The sequence below is a fragment of the Dipteris shenzhenensis genome, chromosome 28 (genome assembly GCF_047967505.1).
Source record: "Dipteris shenzhenensis isolate YYH24624 ecotype China chromosome 28, Dip_SZ_1.0, whole genome shotgun sequence".
In the NCBI taxonomy this organism is placed as follows: Eukaryota; Viridiplantae; Streptophyta; class Polypodiopsida; order Gleicheniales; family Dipteridaceae; genus Dipteris; species Dipteris shenzhenensis.
The window spans coordinates 5,928,935-5,954,822 of NC_141623.1; the positions used below are offsets into that span (position 1 = coordinate 5,928,935).

The window sequence follows — 25,888 nt, forward strand, 5'->3', positions numbered from 1 at the left end:
TGCAGAAGGACCAGCAGTAGAAACAACCACTGTAGCATTGGCTGGCCTCAAATCAGCCCAAGAAACAATATTCCACAAATGCTTTGCAACAAGAATATGTTTCATGAGATAAGACCACATCGGATAGTTGGTGCCATCCAACTTATCATCTTCACGAAGAACTCCAAATAAATCTTGATTGTTCCCAGCCATAGCAACTGTGATAACCTGTAAAAGACCTGAAAACCCAAAAGCCTCAAGGCTATCACTGCAAAAAGCTGGCTGTCCCAAAAATGACAGCAAATATCTGCAAATCTCTGACCCAAATCAAAGGGCAAATGCAGATCTGACCCAAATGTGACTGTGACAGGCAATGTTCATTGCAAAAACAGCAAATTTGGCAAAAGCCCCAAATTTATTGAGGGCAAATAGACCAAAAAGAGGGCAAATGTAGAAAAGCCCCAAATTTTGCTGAACTTTTGCAAATGTGACCCAATGTATGATAATCTGACCCAATGTCCTGCAAATGTAACTTAATGTCCTGCAATCTGACCCAATGTACCACAATCTAAACAAGAAATTGCAGAACAAGTCCCAAAACTCCAATATTCTTGCAAGAAATTGCAATCAAAGGAGGTGTAAAGAACTGAAAAACCCCGAATTTTTCAATGTCCTACAGATCAGCAAAAGCCCCAAATTTCAGATTGATGGTATGAAGTATGGTGGCTGTACGACTGATCTAACCCTGTACGGTGCGATGTACGGAATAGCGCAATGTACGGACGAAGTACGGTGCAGTATACGATATACGTACGTAAGGTACGGCGCATAGTACGATGCAGATAGTACTGTAGGTACGGCACAGTGTACGGTACACGTACAGGTGCAGAGTACGGCGATGCACGTTTTTAGTACAGCGATGCAACGCGCAGGTACGGCTACGTGTAGTATGGACAGCGACGGCGCAGGTACGGCACAAGTACGGAGAAGTGCACGGACTTGCAGTACAGCACAGTGACGCGCAGGTACGGATGTGCACGGACGTGCAATACGGCAACTACGCAGAGTACGGAGCAGATAGCGCTGAAGGGCCTCGAACAAGCTGGGAATATGTCGACCAGCAGGGCAGAAAACTCCCAATGAGCAATGGAGGACTCGGGGCTGAGGAGAGCTGGAAGGCTAGAGCAATACCTGCTCTGATACCACTGTAGGTACGAAACGAAGAGAGAGAGTGCAGGTACAAGACGAGTCAATAGAGAAGTCACGTCAATCTTAGATTATTTGAAAACACACAAGTACAAAGTACTTGTACCTAGACCTAGGACTAAGTGTCCTAGGTGTCACATAGGACTAAGTGTCCTATGTGGCCTAGAAGGCACTAACACTATAAGTGCCTACACTTATGCCTACAGGGCACATACCATGGCCTATAGGGCATCACTAGAACCATCAAAAGATTGCCTACAGCAAGTTGATGTAGAAACCAGGTACGGAACCTGCCAATACATGTACCAATGCCTACAGCATACTGTTGCTGAGGGAAGGCACGAAAACTGGCTCCATATGATGTACCTATTGATGTAGGCTCCTCCCATGTGCCACGTACCTTCAGGTAGGCTTTAATAGCGACAAGGATGATTCTGCTCACCTAATATGTGCTCTTCTACTTCAGTGTAGATTTGCACTGTTTGTATGCCCTGGAAGGCCTTTACTGCCTGCAGATTGAATTCTGGAGAGGTCTGAATGCCTCTTTTGGCTTTGAGCTCCGTGGGACTGGCCGGTCTATGAATCTGTCCAGAACAAGGTCAATTGACCCTGTTTATGCCCTGACCAATGTGGTGTACAATATCCTAGCGATTCAACTTCTACATTAGATGACTTGTATTCAAGGTTGGTGATTGATGCAAGGTCGTCGTTCTTCTTACACGGTCTCTGAGTTTGAACTAGAGACGCATATTGAGGTTCCCCACATGATATCAGAGCTAGTGGGACAGCATTATAGTGTTTTCAATATGAGTGTTTTGAGCTAGTGATACATGATTGGCGTCTCCAACATGGTATTAGAGCCAGCTATGCTATAATAGTCCAAGTAGTCTACCCCATAGATCTGCTTCCTACAGTTGAAGCTGGAGGCTTTTGTTTGAGGAAAGTGACTCCAATTCAATGAGGTGTACTTCAAGTGAAGGTTTACAGTGAGTTTTTGGAGATTACTGATGGTGTTGAGACCAAGCCCCAAGATCAGTAGGATGCATTGGACAGTCGTGAATGCTGTAGATCTAGCGCAGGTTCGAAGATTGATTTCTCAGGGGTGCTGAGGCATTATCGATGATCATCAAGATTCTGTGTACAAACCAGCCCAGCTGTGCTGCCTGTTGTTCCCTTCTGCATCTCTGATTCAACATGCTTCAAACAAAACCAAAACTCGTCAATGTATCATCTTGCATTAGAGCTCTGATTCTACTCCTATCAAACCTAGGGTCTGTTCAAAGGAAGACATCCCTGGGAGGGAACAAACCCTTTTTTAAGAGTATTACATCAACTCATTTGATGGGATGTTTGATGGGATCTAGTTTTTTGCTGTTGACTTCATCTTGGCTGAGTTAGGAGCCCCTGACTTTTGTAGGAGGATAGAAACTCAGACATGTTGACGCTAGACCTGCACCAAAGTTTCAGTGCTGCTGAAGTAAGCAGGTATGTATAGCATGCCATCCATACTACACATGCCAAAATTTCTGATTGAAGCTTTGTGGGTAGAATCAACACTGTTTGACCAAAGGCTTGGCCGACCAAGTGTCTCCTTCATCGAACCCACGTCCATCTTCAAGGGCCAAGGAGAAAGTCTCTTTCTGGTGAAACTTCTTCCTCAGCTAGGCTGCAACAAAGCTGAGCTATAGCATGTCACTAGCAGCAGGCATTTCAACTGTCTTTGTTATAACTAAACTTTCATCTGCTCTCAAAGCTGTGATTTGAAATAACAAAAAAGATTCAGCTGCTAATCAATTAAAAAACATTTTCAAAATGTAAAACTATAATTTTTAACAAGTTGTACAGTGAGCTCAAAGAAATTTTCCTTTGTTGTTCAGCTGCTATATCAATTGAAACTGTAAATTTTTTACTTTCAAAAAAATAAGAATTTCCAAAGTCTGTGGACATCTGGTCCAAATAGACGTGTATCCTACAGGAGGAGCTCCCAGTGGCTACCAAGTAGCTAGTGCAGTTGCATCCTTGATTTGGGATGTATATGAAATACGTATTTTAGTCTTGGTGTGCTGTTAGTATGAATGCTGATTGGCGACCTTGTAACACATCTGTATGCGGTGTCCACAATGAAAGCGCATGTTATACATGAAGCATGATGCCATGAAAGATCCAGAAAAGACTAAGCACACCTAGTTGATGACACATATAAACAGATAAGCACAGCTAGTCAATGACATATCTAGACAATGGTGCTCCCTTCTTGAATAAATGGTTTTTGTTCTCCTGTTTTGTTAGGTTGTTCCTGTTCCAAATATACCACTATTCTGGAATTTGTTTCGTGCACATTCTCATTGGCGAGCTCTCCAGGTTGGTAGCACGTCTGTTGACAACACAATTGGTTTGGATGGGGGAAGGACAATTTTGTGTCAATAGCTCAAGCTGTTCATTATTATTCGTCCCTTTTAAGACAAACTGTCTTTTAGGGGAGGACCTTTGTTTAGCCAGTTTGAAAGTGTGACAGATTGGACTTATTCTAGTCTTACAAAGGTATATAGTTTGAAAGTGTGACAGATTGGAACATCATTCTTAGTTTTGTAAATATCCTTTGGATTTTCCGAGCATGTCGATGTTAAAGGTAAGTGTTTATCTTTCTTAAGATGTCCGCTTGCTAAAACAAGTGTGTGATATGGCCCCCGCTGCCGTTTGGCGGATCCCGCTGCCCCCCGCCATCTCCTCCTTCTTGCAGCCTCATCCGCCCTCATCCTCTGCCTCTCCCCTGTCATCTCCTCCCCCCCGCCACCTCCTCTCCCCCGCCATCTCTTCTGCCCCCCCCGTCTTCTCTTCGGCCTCCCCTGTAGTCTCATCCACTCCCGCCGCCAGCTCCTCCCCCCCACCATCTCTTCCGCCCCCCTACCTGCCTCATCTCCTTTGCCTTCCGCCGCCTCCTTCCGCTGCCCCTCCGCCTCCTTCCGCTGCCCCCTGCCTCCCCCTTCGCCTTCCCTGCCTTCTCCACCTCCTCCGCTCGCCTCTTCGCCCCCTCCTCCCTACCATCCCCCACCGCCCCCTCGCCCCTTTTCGCCTCCTTCCCCGCCTTCTCCCTCCTTCCCTCAACTGTCTTCTTCCGCTCGCCTCCTCTCTGTCTCATCCTGCCCTCCTCTTCGTTTTTCTACCCAGTTTTTTATATTCTCTCTCTTTGCAGTGGGAGCTTTTGTGTTGGTGGTGACCCTTGGTTTGGCCAGAGGGGCTCTATGGCAGCACCCTCGAATCCCATAGCCGTTAAGGTCCTTCTTTCTCCAGCCGACAAGCAATAGGTACAGCAAGCAGTTCAGTCTCTCCAAGACAAGGTGATCGTGGGCAGAATTGTGGGCCTCACACCCACAAGGAGAAAGGTGCGAGAGTGGATCCAGGCGAGCTTGGCACTAGAGGGTGACCACATTTAGGAGGTCACCATCTATGGAAGAGGCGTCTTCCTCATCTAGCTGAGCTCCCTTGACACGGCCTCGACACTGGCGGAGCAGAGCCCCATCCTCCTTGGCCCACATCTGGTGTACCTCTTCCCTTGGTACCATGGCTTTACAATGGAGGACATGGACACGACACGCCATGTTTCCCGTTTTTTGGTTACGCTCCGCTTCCCGAGGCTCCCAAAGGAATAAAGAGCTATCCTCCCCTCCATTGGTCGAGCATTTGGCACTGTGCTGGAGTCTCCGCCAGATTCAGCCGCATCAATGGTAGTAGATGACGGGGTCCCCATGATTAGACTGGTGGTGGAGAGCTCAGAGTCCCTCCTCCTAGAGACCCTTAAGGGGCCTATACTTCGCCAACGAGTGGAGATTTCTGGATTACCAGGCCAGTGCCTTCATTGCAGACAGATGGGTCACCTAGCCAGAGATTGCTCGCACAGCCAAGGCCGAGCTCCTCCCTTCCGTCCCCGCAGAGCAGGCAGAGTCAGTAGGCCAGGGCCCAACACCTCCCTAGACAGGAGCATCAGGAGTCTCAGACCCCCTGGGTTACCCCTTCATAAGGGGACTGGACCCAAATTAAAAAGAAAAAGAAACCAAACAAACAGGCTTAAAGTGCCATGGGCAGATGGCTAGAGAAAGAGAGAGAGAGAGAGAGAGAGAGAGAGAGAGAGAGAGAGAGAGATGTTAGATTCTCACTGTGCCCACCTGTGAGCCCTCGATTTGAGGGGACAAGGGGCAGTGAGAGGTAGGAGGGCTGGGAGAGAGACTCAGGCCAGAAACAGAGGGAGCACAGCATGGCAGAAATAGGCGACCAGCACACGGGCTGGTCGCTGTCTGCAACAGCAGGTATATGGGGGCTTTAGGCCTCACGTGGAGGCTCCTGCAGATGCGCAGACTGGCTGCACAGGGCACCCTTATATAAGGGCCTCTGGCAGGCCAAGTCGGCCCAACCAGGGCCATCGACCAGGGCCAACCCTGGGCGGTTTAACTTCTCCATTCACTCCAGCATCCAGTGCGAAACTGAAAGCCCCTCTCCAAGGCTGTGTTTAGCACTCAGATCTGGAGCAGTTTCTGAGAGAGAGTTCATCATTGTTTTCCAGCACCCTGCTGAGTTTTGTATATCTCTCTCTCTCTCCATCTATATTTCTGAGTGTGTGTTTGTTGCATTTGTGATCATCTATTTGAGTTGAGTGGGTGAGAGTTGCAGAGATCTTGGGTGGAGGATTGAGTGATTCCTTCCCTCCTATTTTCTAACAAGAGAGAGAGAGAGAGAGAGAGAGAGAGAGAGAGTATTTCGAGAGGCACCTGTGGAGGAGCAGCAGCAGGAGCCCATACGTGGAGATCCACCCCCCTAGCGGCAGGGGTCACTGTTTAGCTAGGTGATCCTCCCGTGATGGAGGTCCAGCATCCGCATTCACCCTTGTATCAACAGCGAGCCCCAAGAGCTCTTAATGCTACGATGGCATAAGTTGCCGAAGTTAGCCCGGCAACAGTTGAGGAGGAGCAAATTCAAAGCCTCGGCGAGCCTAATTAGTAGGGGGCCTATGGTCGCCCCTACTCTCCCCCGGATCCCTCTCCCTCTTCTCCTCCTGAGTCCCCCCCGCCCCCCCTCGCCCCTCCTGCTATGGTCATTCTCACCACGTGTCCCCCTCCCTCCACCTCCCCTCCTTCCCTTTCTCCCTCCGTCCTCCCCCTCCAGCTCCTTAGCAGGTTCTTCAGCCTCCTCCCTCCCTAGGACCGCCTTGACTTCCTTGCCAGTCTCTCCATTCGGGGGGGGGGCATAGGGAAGGGGCTCGTCCTCTTGGTCAACAACTCCCAATTTTCAGCATGGGCGTTCCTTATCGCGGGACTTTTGGAGATTGGGGCCCTGGAATTATCTAGAGATTCCGGACTCTTACTCTCTACCCCTGGAGGTAACGCTTGTGACCTTGCAGCCTCGGAAAGGGGGTTCGATCAGCGTAGTGGGCTCCCAGACACACCCAGTTTGAAGATTCCAGTTCGCCTCCACAGGGTTGGAGAAGTGGTCCCCAGCGGTGTTTGATGCTATGCCGGGAGATCAGATTTCACGCATGATGGACGAGTGGATGGGGCCATAGGGACAGGACCTTTGGCATGCTCATGGTGCTGAGGTGAATTTTCAGCCGTGCTTCACGCGGGAGAAGCCTGATGTGTGGTTTGGCAGTGAGAGTTATCAGATTGCCGCTTGAGGCAAAGATTGATCATGCATACTATTGGCCACTCAAGAAGTGTGCGGATTTGTTCGGGGTGGAAGTCTCCTTCATGATGAAGTGGGCACGGAAGATTGGCAATGAGCCGGTGTCCACCCTAGTACGCCGTCGTACATAGACAGACTACTCGCCCTCCAAACCCCTGACAAAGTCGCATAAGGCAGTCTTTCTGGAACATGCACCCACTCACAGGAGAGCCTTGTTTTTTGCATCCCTGTCCTCATGAGCATAGTGAGTTGGAAGGTGCACGGGCTCCATGACCGTGCTCGTAGTCAACCGCAGTACCTGATCCTTTGAAAGGAGCTGCAGAGGGCAGTGGACATCCTTTTGATTCAGGAGCATATGTTCTCAGCATCAGACATTAGATGGCAATACCACCTCCTCCCGGGGAGAGGCCTAGAGGTGTGGTCCCTTGCAATAGGGCGGAGCGGAGGGGCCTGCATCTTGGTCTCACAGACAATGGCTCTAGAGGTTTATGATCAGGGCGAGCTTATCCCAAGACGGGCAGCTTGAATGGGAGCTAGGATGGGAGAGTCCAGGATTGGGATCCTGAATGTGTATGCCCTAGTGTGTAGACAACACCGTACGACCTTTTGGAGGAGGTTGATAGAGTGTCTTCCGGATGTAGACTCCTAGATTGTTGGAGAAGACTTCAACAACGTGAAATTTGGGGAGGACAAGTAGGGCGGTGTCTCTTTCTCTGAGATGCCAGCAGCAGAGCATAGCACCTGGGAGCAGTTCATCTTCATGATCAGTGGCAGAGACCTGTGGCGAGAGCCAGATTTCAACAGGATACCTAGCAGCCTCCTCTTCTCTTTCGGACAGAGGAGACATGATGGACTGCTTGAGAGGCTAGACCGCTTTTATGTTGGGGACTAGGCATTGCACAGAGGTGGCTCTAAAGGGATTCTGGTAGGCACCACCACGATGTCAGACCACTCTCCAGTAGTACTTAACTTCAAGCAGCCTCGTCGAGGTCTTTCCCAAAAGGGGGTCCGCATTCCAAAGGACCTCCTGCAGATGGTTGGGGAGATTCAGCAGGTCATGGCAGAGATCGAGCAGCAGTTGGAGGTGGCACCTTGCGAGGGCTGGCTACGTGGGTGGCCGATGGGATCCAGAGGAGTAAGGAGTTGTAGGCTCATGCCCTTAGACGGAGGAGGGCTCTTCAGGAGCGCGAGCGGGCACTGCAGAGAGATCTTGCCTCCATAGAGAGTCCTAGGGAGCAGGACCCAGGATCCCAGTGGCTTAGTGGCAAGTTTGAGAGCGCGCGCATTGAGCTTCAAGACATGGAGATTCGGCGGGCTAAGTTCTCCTATCACTCTTCTCGGGCCTGGTGGGTACAATAGGGGAACATGATGACGAAGCAGTTCTTTCAAACCATTGGGCTCTGATCGGCAAGCTCACAGTTGCAACGTCTACGGAATCCGCAGGGCATTATGCACACTGATCCGCAGGAGATTTTAACGCTAACCATAGGTTTTTACAGCCAGCTCTTTTAGACGGAGAGGATGAGTTCAGCTTGTCTTGTGGCCCGTGAGCTAGTTTGGGACCACGTTCCGACGGTAGTCTCGCAATATTTGTGCAGGAGTATGGAGAAGCCGTTCACGGATGAGGAGCTTTGGGAAGCCCTCAAGGCTCTCTTGACCCAGAAGTGCCCTTGCGAGGATGACTTGACTACGGCCTTATTTTGGAACTTCTAGGAGATCATCTCCACTCCTTTCCACCTAGCCCGCTAGGAGATCTTCGACACGGGTTCCCTTACCCAGTCCCTGAGCAGGGGGTGGTTTTGTTTGATCTCGAAAGGGGGAGATAGGTCAGACATCCGGTAGTGGAAACCGATCACTTCGCTTGATACTGCATACAAGATCCTCACCAAGGTCTTGAGTTTGCGGTTATGGCCCCATCTCACTGACATCATCCATGACACACAGGCCGGGTTCGTTCAGGAGCGCAGCATCCTGGACAACATCTTTACGTTCTGGGAGGCAGTAGATTGGGCTAGGGACAAGTCACACCCGTTGGCCGGCCTTCTCTTGGATTTTCAGAAGGCTTACGACATGGTGGAGTGGTCTTTCCTGGAGGGTACTATGTAGAGATTGGGTTTCTCAGATAGATGGATCAGAGGAGTTTCTGCGCTTTATGTGGGGAGCTATAGTCAGATGCTTATCGGTGGACACATGGGCGAGGCCTTTCCTCTCTCTCGCTCGGTCCGCCAAGGCTGCCCCCTCGCTCCCTTTCTCTTCTTGTTTGTGGCGGATCCGGGCTTTGGGCTACTACTGAGATCACAGGTGGCGGGCCTCACAGGGTCGAGACTCCCAATCAGATAGGAGGAGGAGCTGCTAGACTTTGAGTTTGCAGCTGACACGGCCTTGTATGTAGAGGGCACCACAACGAGCTTGGAAAGAGTCAAGGGAGCCTTGGCTATCTAATGTGAGGCCTCGGGCGCGTAGATTAACTAGACAAAATTCATAGGTTTCTTCACAGGTTCTGAGGAGACACATGAGATTCAAGAGGGGGGGAGCGACTTTGGCTTCCGTTGGATACCGTGGGGCCAGGCAACGAGATACCTCGGATGCCAGGTGGGTATTGATATTACAGTAGAGCAACATATCGCCTCGGTCCTCGAGAGTGTTCGACGCAAGCTTCTCTACGGGAGCCAAACTCTCCCTAGCGGGCCGTGCCTTAGTGGCAAACTAGGTCCTTGCCACGGCCTGGTATATCACCTCCTGCTGTTGTTTTCATAGAGGGTGCATTGGGCAGCTCCGACGATTGGTTCGGAACTTCCTTTGGGCAGGATCGGACGACAGGAGGAAAACTAGAGCCCGGGTCGCTTGGCAGACGGTGATTATGCTGCAGGCATTGGGAGACTTGGGTATCATTGATTTGGAGATGTAGAGCAGAGCCCTCTTAGGCAAGTTGGTTGTGTGTGTCCTCACCCCAGGTGTAGAGCCTTGGAAGCTCCTCTTACATCGAGGGCTTCTTAGGAAAACCCCATGCGTTGGGGGGCAGTGGCAGCATTCACATAGATGGATATTCTCAGAGGCCCCCCTTACGGGGAAGGGTTTCCCCTTGACGAGGAGCCTCCATAGGGTCTGGCAGAGATTAGCAAGGGGCCTCATTCATGCTCAGCCCCGCCGTAGAGAGGAGTTCGAGCGTCAGCCCCTTGTTTGGAACCTAGAGATCAGGGTTTAGGATGGGCGTATGCTCGGGCAGTGAACTCACATTGGTTGGGCACAGTGGGACAGTGGACCGGCCGGCTCCTTTGGCAAATGGAGTAGATTACCCATGGAGGTAGAGGTGAGGCTTGGCGCCTTAGCGCATTTGCGAGGGGTAGGACAATGGATGAGGGAGATTGACCTAGCCATCCCTGAGTTCTAGTGGGAGGGACTTCACGTGTGGATGGTGTTAGAAAAATACCTAACAGAGGGTACACGCAGCGGAAATAATGCCCAGGAGCTCACACAGTGTGGGGTGTGGGTGTGGAATCACAGACTTCTTTACTTATGTGCATTCAATAGGTGTGCAGACTCATCAATAGACAATGAACCAATCAGATAGAGAAGCCACCAAAATATATATTTCCGTCCACAACTATGGACACAATACAAGAGAGACAGATCCAGAGTCCCACCAATGGTGTGGTCCTTTGATCTTACCACAAAGTCCTCCTCCTATCTGCTGGCTATCTCTAGACTAGAGTCCGCGTGCTCCACCTCGAGCGTGAGTAGACTTTCCGTCTAGGATGATCCTCTCCACCTTGCTGTCTGGAAACCAGTCTAGGTGGGCAGCTTCCTGCAAGCTAAGTCTGCAGCACAAGGCACTTCTTTCTCCTCCTGACTGTAGGCCCAAAGGTAGCCCTGCTGCTGCTCCTTCTGCTGGTGGAATTGCTGCTCCAGATGATGTTGATCTCAGCAACCTTCTGCCCTAGAAGACAGTCTAGGTTCAGCCTCTCCCTGAGCTAAGTCTGCAGCACCTCAGCACAGTTCACCTCCTGGTCATAGGTCCAACTGCTGCTGCTCTGCTGCTCCTTCCTGCTCCCTGAAGTGCTGCTAGGCTGGATGATGAAATGAGGCCTGAGCCTCTCCTTTTTATAGGCCCTGAGGCCTGCTGTAGAAAACCGACCAGTCTGCCCTGACTGGGCCGACTGGACAGACTAGGTTGGCTGGCCCAACCGACCTGGTTGGCTCAGCCCAACCAGCCCTATATAAGGGCCCTTTGCTGGCCCTTTGTTCCATGCAGGGTCCAGCTCCTTTGCTGCTGTCCTGCCACCTGCCAGCCCTGCTTGCAAGCCATAGACCTGCCCATAGACCCCCACTATACTGCGCCTTGCTGCAGCCCTTTGCCGGCGCCTTGTCCTTCCCGTACACGTCCGTACTATTGCTGATGTCATCGTGCCTTTTACCTGGGACACCCCGCCATGTCTGCTGTTCCAGATTCACCTCTTCCAGGCCAGATCCTGATGCTGAATGCCTCGCCATCTGCTCCTGTTGTTGGCGCCATCTGTTGCAGCCACCTTGACTACAGGTGTGTTCCCTTAGCTGGCTGCCCACATGACAGCCTATGTGCTGCCCATGTGGCAGCCCCCCCCCTCTCTCTTCTCTGGACATATTCTGCCCTAGGTCTCCCTCCCCCACGCTCTCCTCATATTGTGGCTTACAGATGGGGAGGTGACCATTCCAACAGATGGATAGCAGATGGTTGGGTTAGTTTTCTCGGATTGGGGTCCCCTTTGAGGATGATGATGCAGCGAGGCAACACGCAGCCGGGTTTTTTTCGGGTAGGCCTTGGAGGCCTACTTCATGCACTCACTAAGAGAGACCGAGAGATGGATGGGAGTCTGCTGGATGGGATTAATTGGCAGATGATCAGAGTGGTGGGATGTTTGAGGAAGGAGTGGCACATCGATCCTCTCAGTATCCCAAAGCAGGATGCCCCCAGATGACGCCTCTGGCTTTGGGAGGGTAGGCCCTTGAGGGAGGTCCAATGGGATCCGAGAGAGTGGTTTTGGCCCTACAGGAGTGGCCTTGCCGAACGGGTGGACGAGATGTCCTTTTTCTACACCACACGGATTGGCAGGAGGCTTCAGATGGACTATTCGATTTGGAACCCTTTGAGGGAGAGGCATTGGGTGGCCCAGAGAGTGCCCTAGGAGGGCCATTCCAGGTTTTGGACGCGGTTATGGTCCAGTTTGCAGCCGAGGAAGATCTCCTACTTCTGACTGGCCGCCCACGGAGGCTTGCCCATTTGCCCGTGATTGGAGTAGATGCGGGTGGAGGGGCAGTGTCATTTTTGCTTTACTGGTTTTCTAGAGACGATCCCTCACTGCCTCTGGAGCTATGGTGGCGCAGCAAGGATTTGGATGGGAGTCCTCAGGATTATGACCCGTCTGTAGAGCCTTCAGAGGGACTACACATGGGGGATGGTGACTTGGCTGACTGAGGGAGGACACATGTTCCAGATTGATGAGGTCTCCCTAGCTTACCGGATACAGGGTTAGAGCATTTAGAGGATAGAGCTCCATGAGGCGGTTCCTCCTGATAGCCTCGGTCCTCATTCTCCTCCTCCGGAGGACAGCGTATGGGAGGTAGTAGCTAGTATCACGGCGTGGAACATTTGGGTTGCTCGCTGCAGTCTGGTGATGGATGAGCATCCGGTTCCACCCTCGGCTACCTTGGCCACCATCTAGCAGGATATCATCTACACCCTCTGCTCCACCTGGGAGCGTGGGACCCCAAGCTCTAGGGCGACTGTTGCGAGGCGCACTCGTTTCTGCAAGGCTTGGCTTGCAGGAGTTTTTTACATATTCACTCCGTGAGGGATTCGTTGGTTGTATAGTCCCCCCACCTGGCTGTTAGCCCTTGTACTAGAGATCCCCTAGGCAGTGAGTGAGCTGGGTTTCTTTGGAACAGGCCGGTTTCTTCTTCTTTCAGCCTTTTTCCAGTTTTTCCATACTCAGCATGTTCGGGGCTGCTGTTTTGTATGAAGTCTTTCAAGCATTAATAGAAGGTTCCTTTCTTTGCCCCCCCCCCCCCCCCAAAAAAAAAAAAAAGGTGTGATATATGTGGTGCAGCATAGAATCTGAAGATTTAGTACAGGCAACCCAATGTGACCAGCAATTCTATTGCCAATGTTGTCTTTAGCAAACATGCAGATTTCTAGCATTTGTTCCCTGACTACCCAAGTTTTATGTATATAGTGAACACACTTTATGGATGTGTGCATCTACGACTTTTGGCATGCATGTGTGAATGCACGGTCGGATTGTAGTTGCATGCTTGCAAAAGTCCATCCATTGCTACCAGTACTTTTTGCAGAACTTTGTGTGGCCTTTAAGCTAGAACGAGTGCCCTAAAGCTCAGCAAAACACGTGGCTTCATGCCATACTTTGTCTGCATGTGCTGTTGGAGATATCATAGCCAAAGAGTGTGTTGGTGTGACATGTTGGTGTGTAGTACTAGGTGATCTAGTACTAGTCTATGTGTGAGTCATGTGTGAGTGCCACGTGTCATCATGGGACTTATCCCATATGCACTAGGTGCTAGTGTGTGAGTGAGTAGCCTATACAAGGCTTGTACTTCACTTATCTTGTCATACTTGAACGAATGAAAGCCTTCATTATGTCTTCATTTGAGTATCACTTCTTCACTCCCTAGCCTCTCTCTCTCTCTCTCTCCCTCACACCATGTTTCTAACATGGTATCAGAGCAGGTTCACCCTGCCATAGCTGCCACATCATCCCAGACCTACCCTAACCCAAAACCCTAATTCTGCTTAAGCCCTTCTTCCTGCAGCCGCCTCAGCTCTGCTCATTTCTGCCTTAGATTCTGCCTCATTTTCGTCTTCTTTCAGCTCCTTTCTACCCTTTTAGTGTTTCTGCACAACTGCCATCTTTGCTGCCCATTCCGCCTCTGTTTTGCAGCCTGTTTGCTCTCCTTTCTGCACACGTAGCCTCTCCATTGCTTCCCCTTCATAGCCGCCTCTGTTCAGGTCTGTTAGGAGCAGCATGTGTGGAAATTCGAGCCATTTCAGAGCATCTTCATCCCCGTTTTTAGGGTTTCCAGGCAGCTGCGGCAGACAGCCCATTCACCCGTGTTGGTTGCAGATTTTCGACCTATTTGGAGGCATTTTTGACCAGTTTCGGAGCTCTTGCTTGCATTTTCAAGGTGTTCTAGGGTTGCTGTTGCAGGACTGCCTACAACATAAGCATTTCCAAGCAGTTCCTTGGCCTCCAGTACATCTACATCAGCTGTTTTTTGCATCAGAGACCTGCTACAGCATTCGGAGCTGTTCTAGGAAGCCGCCTTTCACATTGTTGACCTGTTTATGCACTTTGGAGTGTTGGTCACGCGAGTGATCTCTGAAGCGCTTGCCTTGCTCCAAATTACTTGATCCTTTAGTCTGTCCTAGTACCTGCAACCATTAACTAAAGCGCACAACCATGGCACCCATTAATGGTCAACGCTTTGCATGCAAATAAACTATAGACTAGTCCTAGTCACTTGTGGGCATCGCGATTGAACAAAAACACATGTGCACATATACTTTTAATTTTTTGGTTGACCAAAGTCAACCCTCTTGTTCATAATTAAGGGCTTTTACCAATGGTCAAGGCGCCTTGATTATAAACAAGTCTCTCCAACCGAAGTTGGCACATCTTTGGCATAAGCTAAATCTCATTGACCGAAGTCAATACTCTCTCTGACCGAGGTCAGCACTTTAGTTTCTTGGTTAACCGTGGTTAACCATCTTGGCCGAAGCCAGATCTTCCTAACCTAGATTTGACTTACTTAACCGAGGTTAAGTCTCTTTGACCGGAGTCAAGACTTTGACCAAATGAAAGTAACTCTTTGAACATAATTAAATAAATAAAGAAGTAATTATGATCAACAAATGGTCAACTTATACTTTGACTTCGGAATATTTACAGCGTGGTGACATCCCCTCGGCTTCTATTCAGTTGACCTCAACTAAAAAGCTTCCTTGTAAACATCCAAAAGTTGTGGATTATCAGACAACATGTCTTCATTCATTCACTTGGCATGCAATGCCGAATAATTCTTGAATTTTACAAGATACCTGTAAAATTCCTTGCCCTGAGGGCCTTTGCGTATAGTATGGTACCCAATCTGCTCTGGCTGAAGGACCTCCTTCAGCTCATCCACTTTTGGTGGATCCTCTGTTACTGGCTCTGTAGGCTCTGGTCCTTGAAATTTCTTTAAAAGACTCACATGAAAAGCATTGTGAATCCTCCAATGCTCTGGCAATGCCAACCTGTATGCAACCTCATTTATTTCTTCTATAACCTTGAAAGGGCTATAATATCTGGGAGATAACTTTGCATACACTTTCTGCTTGCCTTTAAACTTACAGAGCCTAGTTTCTCGAACATCAAAAGTACCCATGATTATCTACAGCTCCTTTATGCTTTTCTTGAGACCTTTCAATTGTTGTTTGGACTTGGCTGAAAGCTGTCTGGAGGTCTCTCACAAATAGTTGATCAGCTGCAAATATTGGTCCTCGGAATAGGTGGCAAAATCACCTTCCCATAGATGACCTCAAAGGAGTCTTTTCCTATGAAGCTGTGAACTGTATTATTGTAAGCAAACTCCACCAATGGTAGGTACTTTTCTCAGTCTGAACCTTGGTCACCCACATAGCATTTCAGCATATCCAAGTATGTGTGGGTGTGTGGATTTGTATAAATGGATGCTCAAGTATGTGTGGGTGTGTGGATTTGTATGTGTGAGAGCATATTTTTATACTATGGTCAACTCTCACTGTTGGGCGCTGATGATGTTAGTGGGGATGTCATAGTAGCTAGTCCCTACTATGCGTGATGGAGTTTATGGTTTTCAATCTTATGAGTGACTATCGTGAGATTGAAATTGCACTATGTTGTGTTTTTAGAGTATGAGTTTGGGAATGTTCTCGGATTCATCTAGGTATATGCTTCTGCCGTATTAGCGGACATGCAAATTCACCTTGTGAAGTTTTCGTCCAAGTTGCGGCCTGCTGGTATTGCGATAATTCTTTCTATCTTAAATGGTGCGTTGCCGCATCAGCTAGATTTAGATGCTCGTTTGGGAGAGACTAAAATGAAATCACTTAGACTTCACAAACAGTTGTAGCTTGAATGAAGAGATTTTGGACTACTTTTTGATTAGCCTTCTCCTTTAGTGCTAGCCTTCGTCATGGCTGAGTCTGCCCTTCACCTCCGGAGTGCCGACAGAAACCCGCAAGACTGTAAATCCCACTGTTCGGTGAAAGCGGAAAGTTGGACAGCTCTAACTATCTACTTTGGAAGTTCAAGATGAAGACCATCCTAAGCGCATACGAGCTTTGGGATACTGCTATTGGGGTGGACATGAAGCCGGTTCCGAGATCGAATCCAGCCAATGCAACACAACAGATAGTACCAACTGCGAATGAGATTCTCGCGTGGATAAGAAGAAATGCAGATGCGCTGCGTTCTATTGTTTGCAGTGTAAGCGATTCTGTCATGGCGTTAATTCAACATGTCACCACAGCGGAGGAGGCATGGACGGTCTTGAAAAATCAGTACGAGACCACGAATCAGACGCGGATTCAGAATCTGGAGACTCAACTCGCGAACGAGAAATTGTCTGAGTCAGAAATGGCAGATAAGTTCATCACCAGGGTGAAGAATCTGCGCGATCAGATGACTGCGATTGGCATCACCATCATCAGCGAGAATCTAGCACGAAGGTGCATACGGATTCTCCTACCAAAGTACGACGGTCTTGTTACGATGCTGAATACGCAGAACATAAATCCGTCTCGTAACTTTGAGAATTTCAGCGCGATGCTTCTGGAGGAGGAGATGTGTCAAAAGACGAGGACTGGAGAAGATTCGGCTTTCTGGGCTGGATCAAAGAAAGGTAAGGGTAAGGACTCTGGTAACCCATCTTCTTCTGATGATAAAAAGAGAAAGAAGAAGATCAAGTGCTTCTATTGCAACAAGGCAGGGCACAAGCAGAATGAGTGTCGAAAGAAGATTGCAGATGAGAAGAATGGAGTAAAGAAAGAGTCCAGCAACAGCGCGCAGGCATTACCAGTAGAGCTGTTCGTAGCAATTGAGGAGATTTGCACGGAGGTAGTTCATGTACCCGCGGATGAACCTTGGATTATTGACAGTGGTGCATCGCGTCACATGACCAATCGGAAGGATTGGTATACCTCTCTACAGTCGGTAGGGAATGACATCCTGGTAGCAGTCGGCAATGATGCAAAATGTCCAGCAAAAGGAAAAGGTACGATTGCTCTCAAGTCAGATGGAGTTGTAAAACAGTTGTCCGATGTTCTTTATGTGCCAGATATCAAGAGGAACTTGTTGTCCGTTTCTGCGATCACGGATCGGGATCTCAAAGTTCAATTCAATAAGAATGGCGCACAGATTTTGGATCTTCAAGGGAAGGTCATTAGTAAAGGTACACGGCACAACAACATCTACGAACTCTCAGCTTTCAGTGCTCGAGCTGATGTGAGCAACACTAAGCTGTGGCATGAGAGGGTTGGTCATCTAAAGCTTAGTTCTTTAAAGGAGATGCATAAAAGTGGAATGATTGCAAACCTACCAGAAATTACAAATCTGTCCGATGTATGTGAAGCTTGCATGATGGGCAAGCAGCATCAGCAGTCCTTTCCTAAAGAGGCCAATAGGGCAAAGGCTCCTTTAGAGCTCGTTCACACGGACCTCTGCGGAAAGATGGAGACGGAAGCTTTGGGTGGTTCCTACTACTTCATGACGCTGAGCGACGACTACAGTAGAAGGATATGGATATACTTCCTGAAGACTAAAGATGAGGCTTTTAGTAAGTTCAAAGAATGGCATGTAATAGTCGAGAAAGAAACAGGGAGGAAGGTGAAGAAGTTGAGATTAGACAGAGGTGGTGAGTTCACATCAAGTGAATTCGAAAGTTACTGCAAAAGTCACGGGATCAAAAGGCAGAAACCTCTTCCACATACACCACAGCAAAATGGAGTAGTAGAGCGTAAGGCAGGAGTATGATGAAAGGAAAAGATTTGCCAAAGACTTTCTGGACTGAAGCATGTAACACGGCAGTTTTCATTCTGAATCGTAGCTACACGAAGGCTGTGAAAGGGATGACTCCACTGTAGGCCTTTCTGGTAAGAAACCTTCAGCTGCACATTTCAGAGTCTTTGGATGTGACTGTTTTGTGCATGTTCCTGATGCTAACAGGACCAAATGGGAACCGAAGAGCCGAAAGTGTATTTTCTTGGGCTACAGTGAAGAGGCGAAGGGTTACCGTCTCTATAATCATGTTATCAAGAAGGTAATAGTAAATCGCGATGTGGTCTTCTCAGAACAGCCGCATCAATTGGAGGAGGATGCTTCCTTCCCAGACAACCAGGACCATGATATCCATCCAGTACAACCACCAACAGCAGACCGAACTCCCCCAACGGTGCTTGGGAGGATTCAAGATAAAGAAGAGGAAGAAGAGCCTGCAGAACCACAACGGCAACATTCATTTCTGAAGTGGGTAAAGCAGCTTTTAAACGGCAAAGAACCTCCAGCCATTGAGGAGGAACCATCCGAACACCGCCGGTCCAAGAGATTAGAGGAGCAAAGAAGGGCGCATGAACACTTGGTCAGTTATGCTTTGATGACAGAGGTGATCCGTGGTGAAGAACCCAAGTGTCTTGAAGAGGCACATGGTGATGATAGGTGGATGGAGGCTATGCAGTCGGAGTATGGCTCCATAATGCAGAACAACACTTGGGACCTTCTGGATTGACCACCAAAACGTAAGGTAATCGGCTTCAAGTGGGTGTACAAGACCAAGTATAAGTCCGACGGCATGTTGGATAAGTACAAGGCTCGGCTCGTGGCAAAAGGATTCGCACAGGTACATGGTTTTGATTATTAGGATACTTTTGCTCCCACAGCTCGACTAACCATAATTCGTAGTGTTGTGGCTTTAGCAGCACAGGGAAGTTGGTCCGTGTTTCAGATGGATGTAAAATCCGCCTTTGTGAATGACGATCTCAAGGAGGAGGTATACGTGGAACAACCACCAGGTTTTGTGATCCCCGGTTCAGAAGGTAAAGTCTGTAAACTAAAGAAGACACTTTACGGATTGAAACAGGTCCCACGAGCGTGGTACCAGCGGATTGATGTCTACATTGTACGAAATGGAGCCCATCTGATGCAAATTTGTATATCTACAGAGGAGGCATGTGTATGATCGTGGTCCTTTATGTGGACGACCTTGTCATAACAGGGAACCATGAAGAAAAGATCTCGCAGACAAAGCAATTGCTAGGAAGAGAGTTTGAAATGACAGACCTCGGACTGATGCATTTCTGTTTGGGGATTGAAGTTTGGCAAGAGCCAAAACATATCTTCATTTCACAGCTGAAGTATGCTGGAGAGATATTGAAGGTATTTGGCATGGCTGAGTGCAAGACAGTTGGCACTCCTATGGAGGCTGACGTGAAGCTCTCAAATGAGGATTCATCAGCACCGGTGGATGAAGCGAAGTACAGAAGGCTTGTGGACAGTTTGATTTACTTGTGCAACACGCGATCGGATATCAGTTTTGCGACTAGTGTACTAAGCAGGTTTTCCAATAAGCTCCGGAAGAACCATTGGAGGGTAGGGATGCGGGTGCTGAAATACATCAAAGGTACACTTGATTATGGCATCACCTATATTAAGGGCAACACCTTGACCGGATTCTGTGACTGGGATTGGACAGGACAGCAGGAGATCAGTGACAGATTACTGTTTCTCACTTGGATTTGGAGCTGTGTCATGGGTCAGCAAGAAGCAACTCACAGTTGCTCTTTCTTCTACCGAGGCTGAGTACAAATCAGCATGTTTTGCTTCTTGTGAGACAGTATGGTTGAGGAGGATTTTAGGGGACATGGGTGCAGTGCAGAACAAGCCTACACAGTTATCATGTGACAATCAGAGTTGCATGGCAATTGCAAAGAATCCTGTGTTCCACGCTCGCACAAAATTTAATATCACTTTGTACGCGAGCTCATCATGGATGGAGAGGTCGACTTGGTGTACTGTTCGACTATAGAGAATGCTGCGGACATCTTCACGAAGGCTCTTGGAAGAGACTTGCTGGAGAGGCATCTTCATCGACTTGGCATTGGGCCGAAAAAGTAAGTTCACTTGCGGGTGGACATTGAGGAGGGTGTTAGATATCAATGCTCTACTCTCGTGTAACTACACAGGAACTAGCTAACTCTACTTTTAAGCCCCCCCATATGAGGAGAAGTCATTTGAGTAGCGTTTGGACACCAGATGGGGGCCATGTGTGGCCTGATGGCTGGACGGCTTCAGATAGAGTTGGCACATTGCCAACTAGGCTACATGCAAGTGCGGGAAGGCATCCCATGACTGACCGCACTGAGGGTGGACGGAGCATTTCTCGGGGCAGCCCACTCTCGGGTTGCGGGGCCTGTTTGGAGTCCCAGATGATCTCGGATGGCTCTATTATGCATCACAGTTCTATCATGTGGTCAGTGGCCTATTTCGGGACTGACCCCTAGTCGGCCGTTTTAGGCGGATTGGGTCGGTCACCCAATTGGGTCTAACTGACTACGACTGGTGGCTATATAAGAGCAAGCCCGTGAAGCCCATATTTATCACTGGCTACAGCAACCCTGATTCCTTAGCATCCAGCCTCCATGCTCTACTGTTTCCAGCACGCCATCGAAGCTTCTCACAGGAGCGCTGTTACAATTATAGATATAATTCAGGAGTGACCAATGTAATTTAATAAGCTAGTTAGGGGCACTTTTTCCTCTTTAAGAGGTTTTTTTCCCTAACCGCAGTTAGTCCACTAACTATGGTTAGTGACTACTAAGGTTTTGTCACTAGGATAAAACCTTATCTCTCACTCTTTCAGTTGTACTCTCACACTCTTCTATTGCAACTAAGCTTTCAAGCTTTCAGCTCTCAGCTCACTCTCTTGCTCTCTCTCTCCCCCAAATCTTACATTTGGTATCAGAGCAGATCGTGCTCTAGGACCTGCTCTAAGCTCCCGCGAGCTCTCTTTGCTGCTCGTACCTTCGTCAGCTGCAGTCTTGTCGTCAGTACCTACTGTACCTGCTCGCATCTGCCATAAGTGTTGCGTCTGTACCTGTCGTACCGTACGTACCTGTTGCTTTCGCACCTTCCGTATAGTCTTGCCGTACCTGCTCGAATCTATTGTTTGTCGTCCGTACCTGCACTTCTTTCCTGATCGCTCCGTACGTTCGTCGTATAACTTCGCTGTCCATACTGTACCTGCAGCAGCGCCATATCAGCATTACCTGTGCTGACGCTTGTACCAGCATACCTGTAAACTTGACGTTCGTACTTGCGACTGTACTATTCCCCGTCCGTACCTACGATCGTACGATTAGTCGTCGTACTTGTTGTACATGCGCGTACCTGTCGTACGGTCCTGCTTCAGTACAAATCATCATACGTAACTGCACCGTACATCTGTACTTCTCCGTACATCTTGAATCTGCTCATTCGTACTCACCGTACCAGCAGATCTGGTGGTATTTGTACAAACATTTGCAGTCTGTTGCAGTCATTTGGATATCTTCGGGTTCATTGTTGCTTGTGAAGCAGACATTGCAGGCAGATTTAGAGGTTTAGCCCAAAAATTTGGGGCTTTTTGTTGAAATTGCAAAATTTGGGGCTTTCTGTGCTTTTGCCCCTTTCTGGTTGCAATTTCAAGCTCGAAATTTGGGGCTTTCAGTTTTGCAGTACAATTTCTTACAGAAATTTGGGGATTTTGTGATTACACTGCAATTTCGTAGTGAAATTTGGGGCTTTTGCAGACAGAGCGCAATTCTGGCAACATTTGGGGCTTTTGATCAATTTGTACCTTTCTGGTTGCAGTTTTGGGCCTATTTTGGGGCTTTTGTGTTGGGAGAGCAATTTTGGAGATTTCAGTTCATACTATCTTTCTTGAAGTGTTTTGCAGCACTTTTGGCAGATTCTGGAGAGTTTTTGATGCTTGGACAGATTTCTAACAGTTCAAGTGCAGAAATCTGAGTTGCATTTACAGCCAGTGCTTGGCTGTGTTTTTTGAGAGTTGTGCGTTTCATTCCCAGTAAGGGAATTCAGTCTTGTATCTGCTAAAATCTCTTTCTTAGATATGGCCTAGCAAAATCAAAATGATTTCCAGTTCGGTGGTCTTTCACAGGAAGACAAGTTGGATGGTACCAACTACTCCCTCTGGAGTTTTATGGTACGCAATATTCTGATTTCTCGCAATTTATGGGATTATGTGAATGGGGGTGAGATCCGACCAGTAGGTATGGCACCTAATACCCCTCCCCAGCAAGGAGGTGGAAGAGGTTGTGCACAGGGTGTAGCTGTAGAACAAGTTGGTGGTGCAGCTATAGCCACTACTCCAGAGCAGAAGAGATGGGATTCATGGGATGCCTTAGCTTTGTCATGCATCTCTCTTTCAGTGAAAAGATTTATCATTCCGCATATCCGGTCGTGTAAGACCTCGAAGGCAGCGTGGGATATCTTAGAAAGCATGTATGCAGCCCGGAATGATGCAAGGTTATCTTTCTTGAAAAGAGAGTTAAGTAATACACATATGCAAGAGGGTGACTCCATGTCAGTCCACCTCACAAAGCTACAGGATCTCAGAGAGCAATTATTGAACATAGATGAGATTATTCCTGATTCAGAGATGATTACCACCACTCTGAATTCTCTTCCTGAGTCTTATCTCAGCTTTCATACCTCGCTGAACTTATCATTGAGGGGGGGTGCAAATCCTCTCACTTTTCATGAGTTGATAGGAAAAACTTGGCTTCACGTGCAGGTGAACAAGCTATGCTCTCAAAGTTCAAGTCAAAAACAAAGGGACAGGCAAAGACATCAGTAAATCAGCCGTCCAGTGGACAGCCTTCACAAAAGGCTAAAAATGATGCAAGTAAGCCCAAGAAGGAGGGTTTTTGTCATTACTGCAAAAAGCCAGGTCACCACATTGCAGAATGCAGGAAAAGGCTTGCAAAAGAGAAGAAAAACAACTCCGGTATGGCTATTTCAGATTCAGCTCCTCATGCCTCTGACAGTGGTGATGCTGCAGCCAACTTTGTTGGACAGGATTATGCCTTTTTATCTTGCATTTCAGATTCTAGGCTGGCTGCTCCAGATGCTCGGGATAGTACAGCCACTTGTAATGATGATACATATGCCTTTTTGACTTGCAGTTATGACCCCTCTACGGATGCATCAGCTTTCAGTGTCAATGAAACACTGAATACTTGGTATTTTGACAGCGGTGCCTCCAAGCATATCACTTCTAGGAAGTGTCTCTTTACTTCCTTGCATCCACCTCCCGTTGGTAAGAAAGTCACTTGTGCCAACAACTCGTCATATTCAGTACGTGGCACAGGAGAAGTTGAGCTTACCGCCATTGATGGCTCAGTTTTCAGACTTTCAAATGTCTTGTATGTGCCTGGTATCACCAAGAATCTCCTTTCGGTGTCCACTCTTAACAGGGCTGGATTTCAGGTCATCTTTGAGGATGACAAATGTGCTGTCCGAGACAGGAAAATGATTAAGCCTTGAGATTATCTGGCATTCATGCTCTAAAGTTATGGAAGCATTATTTATATGGTTCTGCTTTCAAGATTAAGACTGACCATCAAAATACCAAGCATGTTCGAGATATTTGAAAGACACCTTGGAACCAAAACTCGAAGCCATAGTTTTCTACAAAGCAAACCCATTGTCTCTTCAAGGCAAATCAAATGGGCTGAATATATTCAATCCTTTGGGCAACCAAATATCGAAGATCAGCCAGGAAAGGAGAATTTAGTAGCTGATGCTTTGAGTAGATGGCACCAAGTTAATCACGTTTCTGTGATTAAGGAGAAATCATTCGGAGCAATGGTTGAAGCTTATCCTTTAGATGAGGACTTCGCTGACATTTATGGGAAGATTCAGCATAATACTGCGTGGGCTTTTTCAGCTTGATCTTTTTGAGAAAAAAGCAGCCCATGCTCTTGCAGTTTCTACTCCTACTGCTGCCATGCAGAATGCAGCATTATGGCATGCCCGATATGGCCACATGCATTACAACAGCTTGATGACACTTCAGAAGCACTCTATGGTTGATGCATTGCCACCTCTTGAGATACCTCCTCCACATGCCTGTGAAGGGTGCATTTTAGGCAAGATGCATAGATTCCCCTTCAAAAAGGATGGTTGAGTTAAAGCTGTCCGGAAATTACAGCTTATACACAGTGATGTCTGTGGTCCCATGGGTCATCTCTACTTTGTTACTTTTATTGATGATTACTCCAATTTCACTTGGGTCTTTGGACTGAAGCGTAAATCAGAAGTGTTCATGGTGTTTAAACACTTTTTAGCCATGGTTGAAAATGAAACTGGACTCAAGATACAGACATTGCGCACAGATAGAGGTGGGGAATACTTGTCTGCAGATTTTGATGCTTTTCTGAAAGGCAAGGGTATTGTGCATCAGCTCACAGTGAGGTTGACCCCTCAACAAAATGGCAAAGCTGAGAGGAAAAATAGAACTCGTATGGAGATGGACAGATGTATGCTGAAAAGCAAACACATGCCTCACAAATTCGGCTTGAAGTCTAATGTGTGCCAACTACATCTTAAATCGGGCTCCCACTAAGGCTTTGAAAACAAAAACTCCCTATGAGGTCTGGAATGGAAGAAAGGCTTCAGTGGATCATTTCCGAGTCTTTGGATGCCTTGCATATGCTCGTGTGCCAGTTGAATTTCGGCATAAGTTTCAGATAAGGCAATTAAGTGCATATTTGTTGGGTATAGTGCAGAAAGCAAGGGGTACCGTCTCTACAATCTTGCTATACGCAAGATCATTGTCAGTAGAGATGTGATATTTGCAGAAAATTCAGCTCACACTCAGGCTGAATTTCATTTGCCTTCTTTTTCAGAGGATGTTTTTGAGGGGTTGCTACCCATTGCCTTGGGTTCCCCTGCTGATATTTTCTAAATCAGAATTTACAGCCACCTCCCGATGCTCTAGTTCAGCCACAGGATGTCTTGCCACCTCCATAGGCAGTGGAACAGGTAGTTCAGCAAGAAATTGTAGACATACATGCAGCAAAAACAGTCCCAAACTGGCTGTTATAGACTCTCAGGGAGAGTAAGATTGATGCTCCATTACGTGGCAGGACTCGCAGTGCAGCAAGGCACATGGAAGGTGCTAATTCAGTGGAATCAGCATATGCAGGTACTTTTCTCGATGAGGAGGAGCCTGCAACATTCGAAGAAGCAAAGGACAATGTGCATTGGATGAATGCCATGCACAATGAGTTGCAGTCCATTAAGAAAAATAAGACTTGGGATGTTGTAGACTTGCCACCAGGTAAACATGCCATTGGCACACGATGGGTTTTCAAGGTGAAACGGAAGCCAGATGGCTCCATTGACAGATACAAGGCAAGGCTGGTTGCTAAAGGCTATGGTCAGAAAAAGGGCATAGATTATGAGGAGACTTTTGCTCCTACATCCCGGATGACCACCATCCGATCTGTTATTGCAATGGCTGCACATTTTGAGTGGATTGTTCATCAGTTGGACATAAAAACAGCCTTCTTAAATGGAGACTTGTTGAAAGAGGTTTATGTCAAACAACCTCCAGGCTTTGAAATTACAGCAAATGCACTTCAGTATGCAAGCTAAACAAAGCTTTGTATGGGCTGAAACAGGCCCCTCGTGCATGGTATGCCAAGATTCATGACTTTTTGACCAGCAAGGGGCTGCACAATAGTCCTACTGAGAGCACTCTCTACATCAAGATGGATGGGGGGGAAATTTTAGTCATCCTTCTTTATGTCGATGACTTACTGCTCACAGGGTCCAATGAAGATAATATTGCAGATTTCAAAGCTGATTTGCAGACCAACTTTGACATGTCAGATTTGGGACTGCTTCACTTTTATTTGGGAATCCAGTTTTCTCAAGAGAGACGTGGCATTGTTATGTCTCAG

At 47.9% G+C, this 25,888-nt stretch overlaps 1 protein-coding gene across 2 annotated transcripts in view; it reads left to right on the top strand.

Annotated features, from left to right (window-relative positions):
• The window catches only part of LOC147883093 (K+-H+ exchange-like protein), a 69,173-nt gene that overhangs the window by 11,175 nt on the left and 32,110 nt on the right, over positions 1-25,888 (top strand). For both annotated transcript variants that reach the window (XM_087399657.1, XM_087399658.1), the window contains one exon: positions 3,475-3,546. In XM_087399657.1, coding sequence (XP_087255783.1) covers positions 3,475-3,546 — 72 coding nt within the window. The remainder of the gene's footprint in view (positions 1-3,474; positions 3,547-25,888) is intronic.